The sequence below is a fragment of the Sceloporus occidentalis genome, unplaced genomic scaffold, assembly GCF_023333645.1.
Source record: "Sceloporus occidentalis isolate IW3139 unplaced genomic scaffold, rSceOcc1.0.p SCAF_4, whole genome shotgun sequence".
Taxonomy (NCBI): domain Eukaryota; kingdom Metazoa; phylum Chordata; class Lepidosauria; order Squamata; family Phrynosomatidae; genus Sceloporus; species Sceloporus occidentalis.
Window position 1 is genome coordinate 39,029,192 of NW_028316984.1, and position 20,639 is coordinate 39,049,830.

At 37.6% G+C, this 20,639-nt stretch overlaps 1 protein-coding gene across 1 annotated transcript in view; it reads right to left on the reverse strand.

The window, feature by feature from the left end:
• Window positions 1-20,639, reverse strand: part of UBR3 (ubiquitin protein ligase E3 component n-recognin 3) — a 111,704-nt gene that overhangs the window by 6,400 nt on the left and 84,665 nt on the right. The window contains exons 31-37 of the mRNA XM_089519782.1: window positions 18,969-19,054; window positions 12,991-13,096; window positions 10,404-10,504; window positions 6,328-6,452; window positions 2,716-2,823; window positions 1,484-1,609; window positions 984-1,157 (exon numbers count right to left, since the gene is read on the reverse strand). Coding sequence (XP_089375908.1) covers window positions 984-1,157; window positions 1,484-1,609; window positions 2,716-2,823; window positions 6,328-6,452; window positions 10,404-10,504; window positions 12,991-13,096; window positions 18,969-19,054 — 826 coding nt within the window. The remainder of the gene's footprint in view (window positions 1-983; window positions 1,158-1,483; window positions 1,610-2,715; window positions 2,824-6,327; window positions 6,453-10,403; window positions 10,505-12,990; window positions 13,097-18,968; window positions 19,055-20,639) is intronic.

The following is a 20,639-nucleotide window of genomic DNA, read 5'->3' on the forward strand; positions in this document are numbered from 1 at the left end:
GGCGTGCCCGAGGCTCCTTCCAGTACAGGCTTCCAGCATATGCTGGAAGCCGCGTATGGCACACCCGCATATGATGCGGGTGCACTGTAGCAGAAGATAGAGAATCTTGGAGATGTCTCACACACAGGGTCATGATGAGATCAACTTGAAGGCGGTTAACAACAACAAATAAGCAAATAAACAAAATCAACAAAGAGGAGAATACATCATTAGTCATTTGCAACTGGCCACACATTTTTCTGATAATTCAAGATCCATCAGGGAAAATCTCCACCTTCCAACCTCATCTAGCCTAGTAAGGTCTGGATCTCCACCCTGACTCATCCTAAGGAACTTGTCAGTTGCAAAGCTACCACCTTTGAGTATATTCTAGGCTGTATTTTCCAGGGAAACAGGGTGACATCTAGCCTCAACATGCCTGCCTAGTACCCTGTGAGAATGAAGAATGCACATAAGACCACACCTGTGAATCCTCTACAAATCATGAGGATCCTATTGCAGTTTGAATAATTAATAAAGAAATGGCTTTGTGGGGAGAAAGTTTGAAAATCTTGAAAACTGCAGAGCAATTTCTATTTTTTTCATTTTTACACACTATCCAAGGCTATGAAATCATATATTCAGTTTCCTGAAGATGCATTCATAATATAATACTTGTATCTTTATTTTCTGACAATGTTTAATATTAGTTATTCTCTCTTTGCTTTGAGTAATTACAACAGTTGTAATGTGTGAGCCAAAGTTAAACAGCCATTCCACATCAAATATGTTTTTAACAAATACACTATTTGCTGATGAAGAAAAATTTAATACCACAGCTAAATGATAACCAGTTTGCTAGAATATAACTACCTGCACACATTTGAAAAGAATTTCTTACATTTAAACAGGATTAAATCTAAAGGGGCAAACATTGGCCAATAGTGCAGTATAACTTGTGGTCTGAAACAATGTACTAGGATGTGGCAGTGTTATTTACCTACCTTTACTTGTTTTGTATGGTTGTTTGAGAATGAAACCAATTCTGAGCACCACTGGGATATTATGTCAAAGGCTGGCACAGACCAATCAAGACAAGAGGCACTAGAGAACTGCGATGATTGAAAAGATGATAACAAGCCCAGGCAGTTGGCAAGAACAGTAAACTCTTCACCTTCCTATTAATCATAAAAGGAGTTACTTTCAGAATGGAAGCCAAACAAGGAAGTAGTAAAAGACAATTATCCATTATGATGTATCTCATGAAGAACAACGTTTTCAGTTTCAGTATAAAACTTTCTCTTCATTATGCATATACATCCAGCACAAGATCATAGCTCATTGTGCTATGGTTAATGCTTGCATCTCTGTGACATATCTTTAAGATGTTTACACAATTTTTTGCATATATGAATTTCCCAGACACAAGAAGAAGACTTGGCATAGTAGCTTAATATACACTATATCACCATGACAGATATAACAAATTAGGTTTTCATAATACCTGACAGCTGGGTAGCTCCCCTCCAAAGAGATGGTGCTGAAGAAGGCTAGTGATCCTGAGAAAAGGTAGGCAGAATTGCTGCAAGTAAATCTCTATGGACTGTGGGCACCAAGCACTAGTGCTGTCCTAAATTAGTGTCAAAAAACAAAACAAAACAAAAACCAATAGTAAACCTCAATTAGTGGGATTTTACTCGGGAAGAATCCATAATTCTATTCAGTAGTTCTACTGGTGGATAAAGAGAAAGACAGACTTAACAATCAGGTATGTGTATTGTTTTCAAGCCACCTGCCAACTTACAGTAACCCCACAATTTTCATAGGGTCTTCTTAGGCAAGGTATTCTCAGAGGTGATTTTGCTAGTTTCTTCCTCTGAAATTGTTTGTTTATATCCCTCCCTTTCCCCAAACTGGGACTCAGGGCAGCTCACATTAAAAAATAGTACAATTAAAAGCATACAAAAATAGTACATTAAAACAGGATTAAATGATTACAATATTAAAGCGTGTTACATGTTAAAAGAATAGAATACAATTAAAAAGATAAAAATGTTAAAAATATTTTAAAATGTAGCCCACAGCACTGGTATTCCTTGACAGTCTCCCATCCAAGCACAAACCAGAGCTGGTTCTGCTTAGCTCTGGTCATGACTTTTAAAGCCCTATACAGCTTAGGTTCATATTATTTGAAGAACTGTATCTCCTCATATCAACCTGCCAGAACACTAAGATTTTTGGGGAAAGGTTTTCTCTTGGTCCCATCACTATTGCAGGCTCACTTGGTGAGGACACGGGAGAGCACATTCTCAGTGGCTGCTCCCACCCTCTGGGATGCCCTTCCATGGAAAGCTAGGCTGGCCTGCTCCCTGCTTGCTTTTCATTAGCAAGCCAAGACATTTTTATTTAAGTAGGCATTTGAGAATATTATCATATTAGGGTGGTTTTTAAGGAGTGAGTGTATTTTAGTCATGCTTTTAACTTTTGTATATTTTTATGTGATTTTATTCTGCTCTTAGATTATTTTAATTGTTTTACACTTTATTGTTGTTTTTTTCAAATATTTTTATATGTGAGCAACCTTGGGCCCCTTCTAGGAGAAATATAGCATAAAAATGAAACAAATAAATAGCTTTCAAGATGATGGGTGCCTTTAGTGTATTTAGGCCCTAACACAATCAGATAGTTAGCATTACAATAACATATGACTGACACATCCAAATATATAAACTATACCATGGCTGGATCTTCTGTTTCCTCTTGCTCATAGATCTTCCCTTTAGAGAGTTCACTGATCACATGGCTCAGTAGCACCTCCCAAGTCTTTTTTGCATTGGACAGATTCTGTTATTGAAAAGAAATCCATCATCAAATCAGTTTTGATCCAAACGACACAGTGCTCCACTCCATAATTGAAGTAACCTGCCAAAAATGGTTCCCTGATTCTTTTCTTGAAGGATGCCAGTATTTTGCACATACATCTATACAGCCCAAGCTAAGGAATAACATGTCATATTTCTGCATGAGGGACATACAATGCTCTATTTGGGGAAGAAATTACCAGGGAGGGAGGAAAGAGCCACAAAGAAAAAAAAATTGTGTTCACATGGGATGCATTTTCACTTTAATGGAGATGTGGGAAGGACTGAAGCTCTTTAATTCATACCTAACCTGTAGGGAGAGACTCTTGAGAAACCAGTGGAGCTTCAAAAGCCTGCATGATGTATTTCATGTTTTTAGTTGGCCCAATAACGGTACTGCTGTTTTATTGGATTTTGGAACTTGTTGCATTCAGGTGTATGCATACAGACTCCAAAGAAATGTTTACTTGATCCACAGCTACTAAATGGAATGGAATATAGTCTGTTCTGGAATCCGCACTTCTTCCAAACTAAAAGATCTATGCTAGGAATATATTTATTACAATTTCAAACTCCTTGGAGAAAAGAGCTGCACCTTCAGTAAAGGTTGGAAAACCTTCTGAAGATGCCCTGGAAGTAGTGGAATGTCATAATGTCATAATTCCCTAGGTACAGAAAAAAATATGGTTGTCCTTGAGTATGAATGACAGATGTTTCTTCCTGCTCACATGTACTCCCTGTGTAGCTAATATGGTGCTGGGGGGGGGGCTGCTGCTGTCATTGGTACATAGGACAGAATACACATGCACACACACTGCTGCAGTAACATGTCATGGTGTCCTTCTCCTTCCCATTTATTTTTGGAAACATTTTCTATTAGCTTCTCCAAGATTTAGGAACAGCTGGTAGTGGAAGTGGGGGATAAAATACTATCCTAGGACTGGTTTTTAGTTGCCTAGAAAAAAAATCAAAACTGTTGAGTAGAGAATTTGATTACACCATACATTTTTTAAAATTATTCTTCCTTAAAAGGATCCACTGAAAAAGGAAGATAATAGACATGCTTATAACCACATGTGAAAGTGACATGAAATTGATAGTTCTGTTCATTGTATTGTAGGCAAACGCTGTGGATGGCATTTTCTTTTTGTTTTAAGGCAAGAAGCCATGGCCTGAAGGCAAGAAGTCATCTGCCTTTGACCTATTTCAGAAAGGCAGCAGGGACAGTGCTGATAGTACTAAAGCCACATCAATCCCTTCACTGGGAAAGCAACGCAATGTTATTTCCACTGAGCAATTTCTAGGAGTTAGAAATGTCAGCATTAAGTCACTACCCATGCTTTCTTTCCCCCATGTACAGCAGTTACAAAGGTAAGCTAACAAACCAGTTTGAAATCAGGGCTTGAAGTTGGGCTTACAATTTCTGTCTTGTTTAGGAGCAGAAAACCCAGAGCCGAGTTTATACATGACACTCAGCTGTTTCTTGCTAATGTATTCCAACTTGCTAAAGTGTTTTCTGCTGAGGTGAATGGACAGCATTCACTAGTATGCTTGTTTGTGAATGGTAAAGTTAGCATTCATAACAACTTTTGCTTGGCTTTTTATATGAATATAGCCTGTGCTTCACTGCAAAATCTAAGGAAAATATTATAGCCGATATCCAGCAACAGCATAAGTAGCTCGGGGCACTCTAGGGAAGACTTCAGATCTGTTTTTCTACTACCAGTCACCTACGATCATTCCTTTCCCAGAGGTGTTTGACATGCCTATGTTGCCATCACCATGGACACAAGAAGAACTGTAAAGGCTTTGCATTCTGCCATTACAAAGCATCTGTATATGAATGCAAAGAACTTAAAGAACACAAATATATCATACTTTCAAGCAGAAACTGCACCCTATGGAATCCTGGGCCTTGTTATTTGGTGAGACACTAGTGCTCTCTGACTAAGAATTCTAAATGCCTTTCTCTGAACTGCAAATCCCACTATTCCATAGGATACTGCCATGGCAATCAATGATAGGATCATCTGTACAGTGAAAAGTTCCCAAGGATCTGGAATTCCAATGAAGAGCAAAAGGGTAGGGGACAGGATGAGACAAAGATATTTTGTTGCCTGAGGCAGAGTGGCTGATGGTGTGTTACGAAGTCAAAAAACATAATGCTCTCAGCATGCAAAATGTTGATTTTAGAGGAATGCTTTTGTTTCTGACCAGTAGAAAGAACAAGCACAATCTATATTGGCTGTTTACTCAAAGCACTGAAGATGGCAGTACCAAAATCCAAAGAACTGAGGTGGAACAGATATAAATATCTGCCATAAGCTACAGTATTTTCCACTGATCAATACTTTGTTCCTTCACTCCTTTGGGGTAATTTGGCCCATGGTGTGTAAATGCCATGAGGAATTATTTCTGGAGTTTGCTTCTATCCATGCTGTTTCATCAGAAATGTCACTTACTCCAAGACTTGCTATCCAGTAAATGTGAAGAGGATTGAAAAACAGTCCAGATCCCAGTGATAACACAAGCATGCACACATAAATAAAAGAATAAGTACATAATGCAATAATGTGAGATGAAACACAAGAAAATTAGTGACTGCATGAACAATATCTACACCAAAGTAATCATTCTGAGAGATACAAAACAAACTCATATGCTCATCAAATGAATCACTAAGAGGAATTTCCACCATCCCAGCCCCCTGAAAAGAGACATGGTTTTTCTCCCCAACAAGCCCCCCATCAACTGTGTGACCCTAGAGTAGTTTCCCCATGAATATAATACTCCAACTCTCATGTAGAAATGCTGACATGAATAAGAAGAAGCAGTCAAGACAGTTCAACTCTGGCCAACCAATCAGCCAGGCCTTCTGGCCATGATACTCTGTGCATTCCAGCATTATCACTATGGCAGAACTGACCTCCATGGACCTCATGGAAAAGGCAAATATGGTTGCTCCTCCTAACTCACAGATCTGAAATATCTACAGAGGGGTGACCTCCACTATTTCCAATGGTGCATGCAGCCGGCGCACACCCCCAAACCATGTACACACGGGGGTGTACCCCATTCAAGCCCTATGAGGCATGAATACGTGCAAGCCTCTGTTTTTGCGGGGCGGGGGTCCAGAACGGATCCCCCACGAAAAAGGAGGGCCAACTGTATTCCTCTCTTCTGTCCTTCAGAGCAGAGTGGGAGAGGAAGGTTTAAGTGTAAGTGGCTCTACAAAAAAACAGCTGACATTCCCAAGGACAGTGAAGATCTGGGATGGTGGACAGTTTCTCTCTGTGATAAAGACTGATCTTGTATTTCAACTGAGATGTAAAAACTGAACTTCTGTGAAAAAGAAAAACAGGCTGCAATGCAGTATAATGCTGTGCACATCTATATTCCAGAGAAGGCAAGAGGATTAAATGTGCACAACTGGAGACAGGACAGCATCCTTGGCATTCTACTTGCAGTTTTTGACAAATCAACAAACCTTTTTCAGAGCTCCTGAGTTCATCCAAGTCATCCTATCTTCAGTACTGCATTTAACAGAAAGTATGACAAGAGCTTGTATATACAACAGTGTGAACAGCACCTTTGTGATACAGATAAAGTGTTCTAGAAGTACAAAAACAGAGAAGGTGATTCAGGCATTTCAGGTTAAGATTCCTATTTTTATAAACCAATCATAGTCCACAAGTTTGCAAATAATTTTTAAAAACAAGAAATCTAAATGGCAAATGCACAAAATTATATTTTATAAGGACACATAGACAATAGTGTCTTTCAGGCAGAAGTCATACATTTAAACAGGCTGATTTAAATCAATGTTTTACTTTTGGTACTGTAGACTTTTATTTATTTTAATGTGTGTTGCTACTGCTCATTTACTGATGTAATGTTTTGGATTTTGAGCCACCTTGACCACATAAAACAAGGTACATAAAAATACATTTAAAGAAATTATAGTCTTTGCACTATCTGGACATTTTAACACTCACTTTTAACTCTTTCCTAAACCATTATATCAAAGAGGGGAGGATGATCTTCCACTGCAAGTCAATGCAAAATGTTCACTACTTTCTAGACCGAATATAATAAAATAATCTGGTTTTAACTGGGGAACTAGCTAGGAGGCCCAAGTAAATCTGAAGCCCACACTAATAATAATGAGGGACAATTTGCTTTGGGTATCAGAAGTACTGTGCTTCTATTTTATTTTCCAAAGCGAAAATTACAGTCAACAGATTGTACACTTTGTGAACAAACTTTTATCGCAGTAGTATAGATCTACAGAAAAACTTGAATTTGTCGACAATCCCCTCAAGAAACTCCTAACATTATCAATATTCAAAAAATCAGTTTTCAGTAAATGCGGCATATAACATCTCAGCAAAACGTGCTTAGCTGACATTAAATATCAAGCTAAATGTCATGTGCTGGAAGGCTACAACTTCAGTAAATGAGCTTGCCTAGCAAGCAATTCAGGGAAGAGAACAACTATTTCAATTAATCTGGAAATGGCTACTTTGCCAATATTTCACTGAATCTTTGTTTGCCAAGGGAAAGGAAGCACAGAACACAAGAATAGCTCAGGGAACATATATAAAGATATGCACTGGAAATGGGAAATTCAAGTGTGAACCAATTGGTTTTTCTTGCTGTACCTATACCTAGGACCAACAGAGACAGGAACACATATTTTTTATTTATGGAAGCAGTCTGGCTATCTGGGGACTGCTTATTATGAAAACTGTATTAAAACTAGTGTTTTATTTTTGTATTTTAATAATAACACAGGGTATAAATACCATAAATAAATAAATAAATAAATAATATTAGGTTAATTGAGGGATATGTATGAACACAAAGAAAGCTCTGCTATTCTTCCTTTCTCTAGGCTAAGAATGACTGCTTTCCTCCTTTCTCACAATTTGCCTTCTACATTTTCTCTTGTTATCTGAGCCCTTCTATGAATTCTTTTAAACTACTGTAGTTAACAAATTTTTGAAGTGGAGTGGCCACTGCAGTCCATATGAGGCCTTGCTAATGATGGACAGAGAAACCTTTGGTTGTTTTATTAAAAAATTAGCCTGGTAATTTGTTTACAAAGGAGTGTTGAATCATCCTATAAGGAGGGAAGCATGTTAGCCCTGTCCCTCCCCATCTCCAGTCCTGTTGTTCTGAGAGGAATGAATGAGAATGAGAGAGCTTCCCTACCCATGTTTGTTTTGCATTTAGTTGAGGACCCTGATTTTTGTTTTAACATTCTAAATCATGTGGACAATGCCCACAGGTAGGAGAAACTACCCAGTACAGACTCAGCATTTTCCATATAAGCAGAGTGAGAAAATGAGACATGTAGGGGTGGCACTCCTACACCTCCCTTTTCATGCATTGATTTTAACATGCTTTGTAAACAAGTGAATTGGAGATATGTTTCTAGTGGTACATGTTAAATGGCATGAACCTCCCTATCCACAGTGGGTCAGGGGCTCCTTATCATTCCCAGTTAAAGCACACCTTAGGAACACAGTCTCTTTTTCTGAAACAAATTCTGTATCACTTTTACTATGCTTCCACAGATCAGTGCAAATTGAATATCAAAATAAAGATAAACTAACATTATTACACAACTGCAATGCATTATGATGTAAAAAAATCTATTTTGTATTTTAAGCAGGTATCCATTCCTCCTATATTTTAGAAATATCTACCGTCTTCAACTCTGTGATAATCCTTTAGCTCACACAGAGATTGCTCATGACCTCCTGCCCTTTAAGCCCTCCATTTTAAACTGATCAAACAACTGACTGCTAGTGGACTGACCTCTAGCATGACGTTTCCCTACAATCATAGAGTTAATTTGTATTCTCTCTTTTGAGGCTGCTTCAGATCAATCTTTCAGAAATAAAAGACTGAATAATATAATGGCATTTATTTTGCCTGAATCAATGTTGGACTGGAATAGATAATGAAGGCGATTCAAGAGTTACTAAGATAGTTAATACAATTCCCAGGATCTTACATGAAGGGCATGAGATCTGTACACTCCTTATTAAGTGCTAATTTTCTCAAGGAATACTATCTAGGTATCCTTTAAAACAAAGGGCTCTTGGGTCAAATTGACAATTTGACAGATTAATTCCAGGACTATAAAATTGTCTTAGAGGTATTAATCTGATATATCACAGACCAAGAAACAGAGCTGTATTTTACCTGCATGTAACATGTACCTCATGTACTGGCAACATGAAGAACACAGCAGTCAATTTGTGCAGATGCATGCAAGCATATCACATCTGAGCACTTTGGTAGCTGGGGAAAACTTTCCCTTCTTTTGTTATCAATTTCCACTGCTGAAGACATAGGAACCTCTTCAGGGCAGGAAATTTTTATCTTACATTATTCCCAAGAATTTTCATGGACACTAATGATGCAAACATTTGTTGTTGTTGCATGCCTTCCAGTCATTTCCAACTTATGGCAACCTCAAAGAGAACCTATTACCAGGATTTCTGGGGCTGACAGCACGTGACTCATCCAAGATCACCCATTGGGTTTCCATGGCCAAGCAGGGAATCAAACCCTGGATCACAGGCATACTGTTTTATTTTAGAATCTCTCAAACAAATCAAGAACAGTTAAGAAGGAAATAAATTGATCTATTTATGCTAAATACTTCTTACAAATGCAATTTTAGACAGTTTTGGCTGAAGTATTCAAATGGTCAATTAATTGGGTTCTGAAGGGGGGGGGTCACCTTAAAAGTTGTCATCTTCATGCATCCACAGGACAAAAGGCTCCTGATACAGATGATTATGCCTTTTAATGGAACACCTCAACCAAAAATCACAGCTAAAGCTTGTAGCTGGGCAATATACTTTATAGTGTTCAAAAAAGGAATGGTAATTTATAATGCTTACAGTAAATGAATCCTGTACATTTGCAGTGAAAAAGAAATCATATTTCTGAAAGGTGCATATGAATCATAAAATTAAAAGCTTTAAAGCTGGCAAAATAAGCAGCACTAAATTATTTCTGCTTCAAAAATGTCTCGGGATTCCAGGAATGTGTTTAAATTTATACATTACAACCATGACAGATACTGTGTTATAACAATTATTTTTGTCATGTGTGACACAATTGCCACAATTTCTACAGTTAAATTAAAATAAATTATTCGCTTTCACCCTTAGGCATTCACAGTTCAATGTGAAATATTAAGCAGACCCGATACAGTAAACAAATGAAGGTCAAACAGAAAGACCTCCCTTCTCACCCATAACTCAAGGAATTTAATAGTTATTCCCAGCCCTCATGGTTTTACTGTACTGTTGTCTGATAAAGGTGAGAGGCCATAGATAAGCCTGTCAAAGCACAACCACCACCACCACCACACACACACAAAAAATCTGTTCAATGCCAACTTCTAGAGATAAGGAAAAGTCATAATTTGAGCACAAGCAGCAAGCAAACAGGATTTTTATTTGCTGTGCTTCTGAAAAGCTGGAACATGGGAGGGATCACTGTCACTTGTTTATTATGTATGCATTTTGTGTAGCATACCTTTGCGCAATGGCTGTGGCATGGTTAAAATCTGGATAAGCAGAAGGGATGAGACGTCTCTATAAAGCACTGGAACCTCTGGCTGCTCTTCATTACTCATCCTGAAAAATTACCAAAAAAAAAAAAATCATTGTATTTCTCATCATAATCATTTTATTTCTCACAATAAACTATTGCATTTCTCAAATTTGTCACCGCCATAAGTTTTTTTTTAAAAAAACTCTTGATTGTAAACAGTTCAGACACACAGGCATGTGCTGCAGGAGAAAACCTGTGACTTGAAGCCCCCAAAATCTGGTGTTTAGATCCCTCTCACTCTTCACAAAAACTGAACAGCTTCCTCTCCTATCTCTGTACCGCAGTTTTGTGTTTGATCTGTTTTAATTAAGCCAGTTCCCTCTCTGCTCCACACCATTCATAGTTCTTCAAGTGTCTTTGCCGATTGAGGACTCCTTCCATTTCTCCAAACTTTGTTTTAATATCTCGTAGGCAACTGCTTCTGTCTTTTCCTCCTTCATGTTTCTTCATTAGTATTCTTCTCAGACATGCATGCATCAGCACAGATTTTACTTATACTTTCAGGGTTCAACTACATGTTGGATGTAAACTGGATGGACAACTGTGGCAGGCTCAGAGGTCAATTCTGTGCTCTCTTGGAGTCAAAAATGGCCAATAAAAATTTGAAGTAGTGGGATGTTTATTTCCAGTTTTGAAAAACATGTATTTTAATGTTAAAAGTATACAGGCACCTGCAACCATTTAAAAGATTAATGGAGTGTACTGAAGACATCCAGGACAGGGAATACACACATATCTGCCCACTTGGGGTGACAGTCTGCAGCAGCTGCAGGTACTGAGGGCCACAAAAATAGTCTTGCCTGTTGCTTAAATTTGCTTCATTCTGATAGGACTGAGCAATGTTACACACGGTGCCAAGGTTTAGATATGTTTCTTTAGCAATGTCAAGCATGTTAAACTGCTCTCTCATTTATCAACAACCTAAGCAAATTCTTCATCATGACACTGAAAACTACCTTTTATAAAGTCTGTTTAAAGTATGGAAATGATCCATACTGCTAATCCCTTCAAGGCATATGAGAGAGGCTGATAAGTGTGGCTTCCCAAAACATTGCAACAGAGGCAGTTAATAACAAACAAACTAATGTGAAGTCTGATAGTGAAAAAGCAAAATTATTGTACTGTAAATGAAAATGAATCATAGTAGCAGAAAGTGTTCATAGCTTTGTATTACATTGCACCCAAAGACAATGACAAAATATTTATTTCCTAACTGACAAAAAGTGGTGAAATAGCATTTCTTTAAACTATTGAAATCATCAGCTAGCTGGCACATGTGATTATATTTTATATTCTGTATTTTTAGCCCATGCTTCAAAATGAAAGGACTTAGTGCTGATCAAGCCTGCACTGAATTCTATTGCACAACAGGGTTTATATGGTTTTAGCTGCTTCCACCAGTCAACATCCCCCAATAGCCTTGTCGTAATTTGAATTATTTCAACCTCCATCTCGTGATAGTGTTGATTTATCTTCGCTACCATGGAGTGACTCCTATTTCCTTGGAAGTATTTAGTTTGTTATAAATAATAATAATTAATAATTTGTTTTATTTATATACCGCTATTCCAAAGATCATAGCGGTGAACAGCAAGTAAGCTAATTAGCAAGTAAGCTAATTTGCCCCCAACAGTCTGGGTACTCATTTTAGCGACCTCGGAAGGATGCAAGCCTGAGTCGAGCTTGGGCCCTTTTGCTGGTCTTGAACTCGCAACCTTGTGGTTTTGAGTGAATGGCTGCAGTACAGGCATTTAACCACTGCGCCACCAGGGCTCCTGTATAGTTAAATTATTATGGATCTTCAAAGTTTGCACTGCCTGATTTTTACCACTACTGCTTTGCTTTGTTGATGCAAAACTACCCAAAACATGCCTCTAAGTAAATCTAAATAAAGACATGGCCTAAAGTTACCTGCATTTATATGATAACTCAGCCACTCTCAAGTTATGGAATAGCCTGCCAGAGGAGATCCGATATATCACCAGTCTTGAAAGCTTTAAAAAGGCAATCAAGACGTATCTCTTCCGGCAGGCCTTCCCAGCTTAACATTCCAACAAACCCCTGTCAGTTTAACTATTTATTTAGCAACCGCCCGCTGCCTCTGCCCTGCTTTTAATAATTGTTTTAACAATTGTTAATAATTTAACTGTATTTTATTGTGGATGGGAAGGTTGGGAGGGTTTGGGATAGAATGGACAATGAGATGCTTATTGTATTTTATGGATGTTTTATTGTTAGCCCTTTTGATCTTTTTGAAGAAGTGGGATACAAATAATTTTTTATTATTATTTTATTATTATTATAACCCCATCAATTAAAAAGGTCAAGAAAATTTATTTGGGGATTAAATATCTTTGGATAGGATAGACTGGGGAAATCTTGTGTATAACATCTATAGTTCATTATTTTTCTTGAAATGATACAAAGAAGCCAAAATATTTAGTTCCACCTGATGACTTCAAAGTTTAAAACATGCTTCACACAGAAACCTGTGCAGAATGATACTTACTGCAAATTTTCATCACGTGCCAACTGTGTAAGTTTCTTCCATGGGTTGAATGCAGAATCAATGCTATAGAGTCGCATATGCATTGCCAATACGTGGAACAACTGATCTAAGGGGTAAATAGAACAGTTTATACAATCACTTAGGAGACAAAATCTATAAACTACTTCCAGGTTCTTGGAACATAGAGACTCAAGCCATAAGAATGCAAATTTACTTTATAGACACCATAATTCTTCTATTACAGTTACAAGGTTTCTTGCTTACACATTCTCTCTGCCTAGTTCTTTTCTATATTTTGCCTCCAAAACAGAATTGGAAGCCACAGAGCTTGTAAGCACAAAACCCACACAAAATTTGGTTGTTCTGTCTGAAATGGGTCATCTTGCCAATAAAATAGTTGCCTATAAAGTAGTTAAATTATAAAACAGATAATATCTAGAATAGGTATCAGCACTTAGCACTGTCCAGTTAATCTGCAGATCACGATATGCGTAAATTCTTATAATGTAGTCTTTATACATGTTTATCTCTGTTTTTCTTATTACTTTATATGCTTAAACTGATTGGTCAGACATCAGGTTTGTGGAATCTACTTCGCTTTGGGGGAAGGGCATGAATTCTGAAATCTAAACAGAGGCTGGTAAAAAAGACATATACCTAGAATTAAAGAATCTTGAACCCTGAAATGCTGTGAGTTCCAGGATTGAAGAGAACTCACAGACCTTTCACACCAAATCCATCCTTGGGTTTTTCAAGTATTTCTGATTTCTGCAGTATAATTTGGAGTTGCTGTTAAACTGCTAGTCAAAAATCCTTGCTAAACTATTGTAGACCATTGAATATCTTACCAACAGACTTAGCCTTTCTGCCCAGCTCTGTTCTAGAACTTCTATTTAACAATATTACAAAGAGTTAAGGTAAAAATGAATCATATCAGAACAATGCCAAGTTAATTTCTTACAAACACAATGGGTTTTTAAAGGCAACTAAGGGCCTAAACAAACAGGCCAAAAGAAGATGGCTTCCACACATCTTGGGAGTGTGGCAATTAGATGACGCGTGCCCCCAAGACACGTGGAAGACGTGTCAAACTTGAGTCCAGGCCACAGAAACCCAGCCCAAATGGGAACTTTTTTCCGCTCCAATTTGGGCCAGTGGCAGAGGGTGCCCTCGAGATTGCGGTGTGTGGTTGCCACAGTCCCAAGGCTTCTTGGGTGAGGGTGTCATCAAGCCCCCCCCCTTCGTGTTGGTCTGTTTCCCCACATGACACCAGATATCTTTTGAATTAAGTCTTACAAGCTCACTGTTTACAAGGACAGTTGGAAAAATGGACACAATTCAGCTGTGATAGGACATGATATCCTCTTCCATCGAACTCATATATTTGTTTTTCTATTTAACTATGATTGAATTCTGTAAGCAACTGATATAGAGAACTACTCTGTAACAACTACTACAGAACTCTCCTGCACTACTTTTGTTGTGTTGTTTGTGAAACTTTTAATACAGCAGTAGCTGCATTTCAGTGCAGCTGAAATACCTTAATTCAACCTTGGATTCTTGCGAGTAGTATGAACCAGTCTAAAACAGTTCATTTCAGAAAGAGTTAAATGAAGCATGACTGTTGCAGCATACATTTATCCTGGATCTGTAGAACCAAGGTGATGTAGGAAGAATTATATTCATGATTTAACCTCAGTATTAACACAGACTGATATCAATAAATAAATATCCAGATAAGGATTCTATCCTTTGTGGTATTTTTTTACCTATTAATTACCAGGCTATCCTTCCTTCAATCTGTTACTGTCTTTGGGACCCATGCAATGTGTTCTGTTTCATCTGATATGCTTATTTACACTTAAATCTGTTGTAGAACTATACACATTTTGATGCAGGTTTAAGGATTAACATATAAAAGCATATTCCTCCTTGTATTTGTGGATCATTTCATAATATCTGATACCACCAGTGCCAGTTCATAGTCAGATTTTTCCAATGCACTAAACAGGTTATATATACTTCCTCTACAAAATGAAAATCCACTCTTTAGCACTCTTTATTTTATTTTAGTTGTTACCACCTGAGCAGACTCCTGGAGATACTACATTTAAATATAAATCACAGAAGGAATCAATTTATTTTCCACAAATAGGTAATTATTCATACACACTTGGGAGGCCAAAACTGTCTCATGCTGAAGTCAGCTGATTCTAGCAGAGCTTGAGGGCTGTAATTAACTCCTGGGGTTTGTGAAATAATGGAAGGCACAGATGACATTGGAACTGATTGCTGTCACCTGTTTTCTGAATCAGATAGAACAAATGAAGGCAAAACAAGTTCCCATTTCTCCTGCCAAAGGATTCTAGTAGAGAACTGCATTTTACTTAGAGCCTTTTCCAACAGGCAACTGTATTTTGGAGGCTTTCCAGGGGGGAAATGCTCACTTCTTTTTGTTTCTGTAATGCTAGCAGTGTCCAAGGTTGCAGGAATAATCTATCTTGGCACCACTTTAACTGCCATGGCTCAATGGTATGGAATTCTGGGATTTGTAGCTTTGTGAGATATTTAACCTTCTCCCTCAGAGAGCTCTGGTGCCACATCAGTAAGGAGACAAACATCTCATGGTTTGAGATGGTAAACCTTTTATTCAGTTTGTTTTGTAGATGTCCAACATGTTTCAGCCTTAATGAGAAAAGGCCGAAATGCACTTGGCATTTAAAAATAGTGAATAAACAGTTGGCCATCTCAGAGCACTTGGTGCTTGTCTCCTCACTGTTTTCTGCATTTCAATGTGCTTTTCAGCAATCTCTCTTCACTGTCATATTAAACTAAACCACAGGATTTCATAGCAGTGAGCCATGGCAGTTAAAGTGGTGACAAAGTGCATTATTTCTGCAGTGCAGCCTAAGTGATGGCATCACACAGATCACAAGATCCAGACCTTTAGGAATTTAACAAGCTTGATATAATTCCATTGCCCATATTGATGGGAAAATAGCCCATCTGCTCTCCTCATGGAGACCTCCATTTGATCAAAGAGCCTTCCATCAACAAAGAACACTACCCTTAGTTCTCATTCAGACATAATGCTAGAACATGGTTCAGCATAACATGTATAAATCTTAGACATTCTGCAGTCATTCCGGCCTGGTACAGATGGACCCTGAATGCCTTGAATCTAGTTACATCACTGATACAGCACTACTGAATAGTTGTCCTCTGCTATATTCCAGTAATTCACTGACTGCCTTGCAACCTGAAAGTCTTGTCTTCTGGCACTATGTGTTGTTTCATTTGGAGTTGTCTCATCATAGGGTTTTCATAGTAAAAGACATTCAAAAGGGGTTTGCTGTGCCTCCTTCTGTGCATTATTATTATTATCAAGTATTCACTATGATGCCACTGTCATTTGTCTGAGAGATCTTCCACCAGTGTCTCTCTCTCTCTCACACACACACACACACACACCACTAACTGATGTTGCCCAGTAGTTATTTGGCATATCAGAGCTATTTTAAGCTACACTGGTATCTCTGGATGAGCAAAACAAATGCAATTAACCTCTAGCTTCGATGCTTGCTGTACCAACAAGGTACATGGTTACAAATGAAGTTCAGAGAAGCCTTTTTCAGCTTACATAACAGCTATTTTCCCCAAAGTTATCTGTAAATAATACTAAGGCTGCGTTTTTATCTTTAGCTCTTTTAATTTTTGCAAGGCTCCTTCAGTCCCAGGGCTTAGAAAAGTCAGGATATAAATTATTAAAATCAATAATAATAATAATAATAATAACAACAACAACAACAATAGGCATGTATTTATTCGCACTGTTATTGAAGCAGATGTTCAGGCCTATGGAACTTTATCGCCGGGATTCCATATAACAAGAACTACTTGAGAACAACCATCTTTATGCTATCCCCCTTATTCAATCACTGGTGCTAACAAATTGTAACTTTTTTATTTGAGGGCCACAAATAATTAATGAGTAGAAAAAACAAATACGTGTTCTCGCAGCACATCAGCAGTAAGAAACATTGCATTTGCAAGACCTACTCTAAAGAAAACAACAGACTGATTACTTTAGCCCTACATTGCCATTCAGAGTAAGTCTGACAGCCCTAAGGGCCATCTATAACAAAGGAACGGTTATTTGGATGTGTGTGGGGAGAATCTTCTGTAATTATTGCAAAACAAAAATAATTTCTTTAATGAGAACTTGGTGCTGATTTTTGCTACTGGATAAAAACAAAAGGGCTGAAACAGTGTCCCCATATAGCCAGCATGGTATAGTGGTTTGAGAATTGGACTACACTTTGGAGCCTAGGGTTCAAAACCCCACTCAACCATGGAAAACCACTAAGTGACCTTGAGTAAATCACAATCTCTTGGCCTCTGAGGAAGGCAAAGGGAAACCACCTCTGAACAAATCCTGCCAAGAAAATTCCATGATAGGTTCACCTTACAGCTGCCATAAGTCAAAAACAACTTGAAGGCACACAACAACTGTAACCAAACCCATTTTTTCCAAGAAATTGTGTAATTTACTGAAGCTGTCCACATGAGTGGCTGAGATAGTGACAGTTTTTCTTTCAGTTTACAAAAATTTTGTTTCATACATTATGTTACATTAAAATAAAATACTGTGCATAAAATTACCTTCAGGCAATGGGTATAAGGTGTATATGAAACATAAATGAATTTCATATTTATACTTGGGTCCCATCTCCAAGATATCTCATTGTGTACATGCAAATATTCCAAAATTACTCTGAGTGAATTCGAAAAACTCCTAAATCCAAGACACTTCTGGTCCCAATCACTTCAGATAAAGGAGACTTGTCCTATATTCTCTTTCTCCTACTTCCCTGATAACATATCTTCTGAAGATTACATACAATTTGGACATTAATGTTCTATATGATGTATGTAGTTACTACAAATATCTGAAATTTTAAGTTGTAAAAGCAGGAATGAGATTTGTGCAGGCCTCCAATTGTTTTGAACTGCAGTTCCCATAATCCCTCACTGTTAGCTGTGCTTTATAAGGCTCCTGGAGTTGCAGTTCAACAACATCTGGAGTGCCAAACAAGTCCCACCCCTGTTGAAAAAGGAGTAACTTAAATGTTTAGACTTGGCTCTTGGTTCTTCTGTATCAGCCATCAGCAAGGGTGGTTACATTCATCATTCCTAATTTTCCTTCACAGTGCACACCTACTCCCTTAGTGCAGTCTACTAAACAGCACTTGACCTGTTTGTTCCTACATCTTCATTGACACGTGCTGAGTAATAGCTCACTTTGGACACTATATTCTGAGTTTGATCTAATCAAACTTTACAACTGTTTTAAAACAAATGCAGAACTCAATCACAAGAGAGTACTTCATTACCTAAATTGAAAGGAATGATTGAAAGAATCATTGGAGATAAGATCTATACGGCTTTACAATTTTATATATAAACTTAACAAGATATGTGGCAGAATATAACCAACTATGAACTGCTTGCTTTAAATGTACCTCAGCAAAAGGGAAGGGAAGGCAAGCAAGCAAAAAAGCATCTCCTATCCAGTGCCCCAAAGCTTCCCTAGTTTTCCTTTGCCTGCCCTACAGACCAATTTCAAAAACAGTCTGGGAAGTCAGAAATTCTCCCCCTGCATCATCACTATCTGTGCTGAATAATATTTTTTGTGTGGGAGACTGACTATTCTAGTTTCTTATACTTGAACCTTATACTGAACAACTTTCTTGTCCAAAATAAAAATCACAGACTCCAAATCAGAAACAAATTACTTGCAATTCTTAAAAGTTAAAGAACTGTTGGGGAAAACTAGGAATCAGCATATTTTCTAATCAAAATGTTTTAAACTTGACTTTGGAAGTCAGTCAGAGGACCTCAATATTTAAAAATACTTTAAAAATATTTTCAACTTGACCTTATTTCAGTCAGATTACAATAAGATATAAAATACATACTTAGACATGATCTCTTTCCAGCTGTGCTTGCACCTCCTAGACACAGATTGCCTCCACGGTGAACCAGTTCAAGTTCCAAGTTTGTCCTAAGTTTAAAAAAAAAGGAATAGTCTCTATATAAATTATCTACAAGTTCTAAAGAAATAGTATAGTGCCTGCAGGTTTACTTTAGATAACCTTAGTTAGGTCTGTTGCATTGTTTACATTTATTTTATTTTTTAAAAAGGAAAACCTATGTCAACAAGCAAATTGAGTGATGGTGTATGTGGGGGGGGAGTTCATTTTATACAAGGCCTAATGCAAAAATAGTTCAATTTCATCTAGTAGCAGAAAAATGTATGCAAATTTCAAAAGGTATTTTACTATGAAGCTTCAGTATGTACTGCTGAGAATATTCAACTTAGAATGTTGAACGTTCACCTGACCTTTCCCATGAAGAGAATTTTTTTTAAAAGGTGCACAATATCTCTCAGTATTTCCAATGCCATGTGATTGTAAACTATCTGTATTTTCCATGATAGCTGGAAAACTTTGCAGATACACCAGTATTTTAATATAATAATACATGGTACAGCCTAGCTGATTTGTTATGTTTTCTGTCAAAATGAGAGCCCACAACCTATCACCTGAATGGACACTTTAGGTGTGCTATATTAAGCCATTCAATTGTGGCATAAGGTGGACTATACTAGTCAGAGGAATGCAGAGAACTTGGAAGAATTTCAATCAAAATACAGTATTTTGTGAAGATTTCAGCTGCATCAGTCAGAAGAGGGCTCTCCTTGTATAGAATGTTTGTTAAATATATTCACAAATTACTAAAATAGTAACATTTCAAAATATTAATATCCCTAAGTTTGCAGCTTATGTCGCCAATTTTTGAAGGAATACTTTAATCCGCCTCTACTTCAGGAAAAAGCAATTTAACACTGATAATGTTCAGGCTCTGAGCTCCATCTGGTTGCTGCTGATAAGACTATCCATGTGACAAGGGAATTTTCCACTCTTCAGGCGATTTGCAGTGTTCACTGAACTTCTAAAAAACCACCAGCAAAGAAGCTAAAACATAGACTTTATATTACTGGACAGAATAGGAAATGCAGATCACATGTTTGTTCACCAATTTTAGTAAGACCAATATTTATTTCCACCAATTTAAAGCATTTATACCCTACTCCACACCTGGAAAGTATTCCTGAGCAGTTCACATCACAATAAAAACAAATCAGTCTTTAAAAAGACATGACACAAGGGGAGAGCAAGGAGGAAAAAGGCACACAAGAAAATTTGGGGAGTAATTCTTAATGTTGTGTGGTTCTATAATAAGTGGTTGTAATGAAGTTGGACACTGTGGGTCTTTTGGACATAAGCTGGAATGGGAACAGATCCAAGCCCAAAAGAGCTAGTCTCTCAGCTAAGCTAATCAAGTGGAAGGCTAGGGCTGACTCCTGTCAGTGTTTTCACAGGCACCATTCAAAGAACTCAGACATTCTTCTCAACAGGAAACTACATGATAATCTCACTTGTTCTGTTAAGAACGGCTATTTCTCAACAGCTCCTGCTAACAATCTGATTGAAGAACACCATGACTTCCAATGAAAGGAGAAACTTTCTAAGCAATATGATGCTGGGAGAAAATGTGCTTTTTGAAAAGACTTCCAGTTTATTATA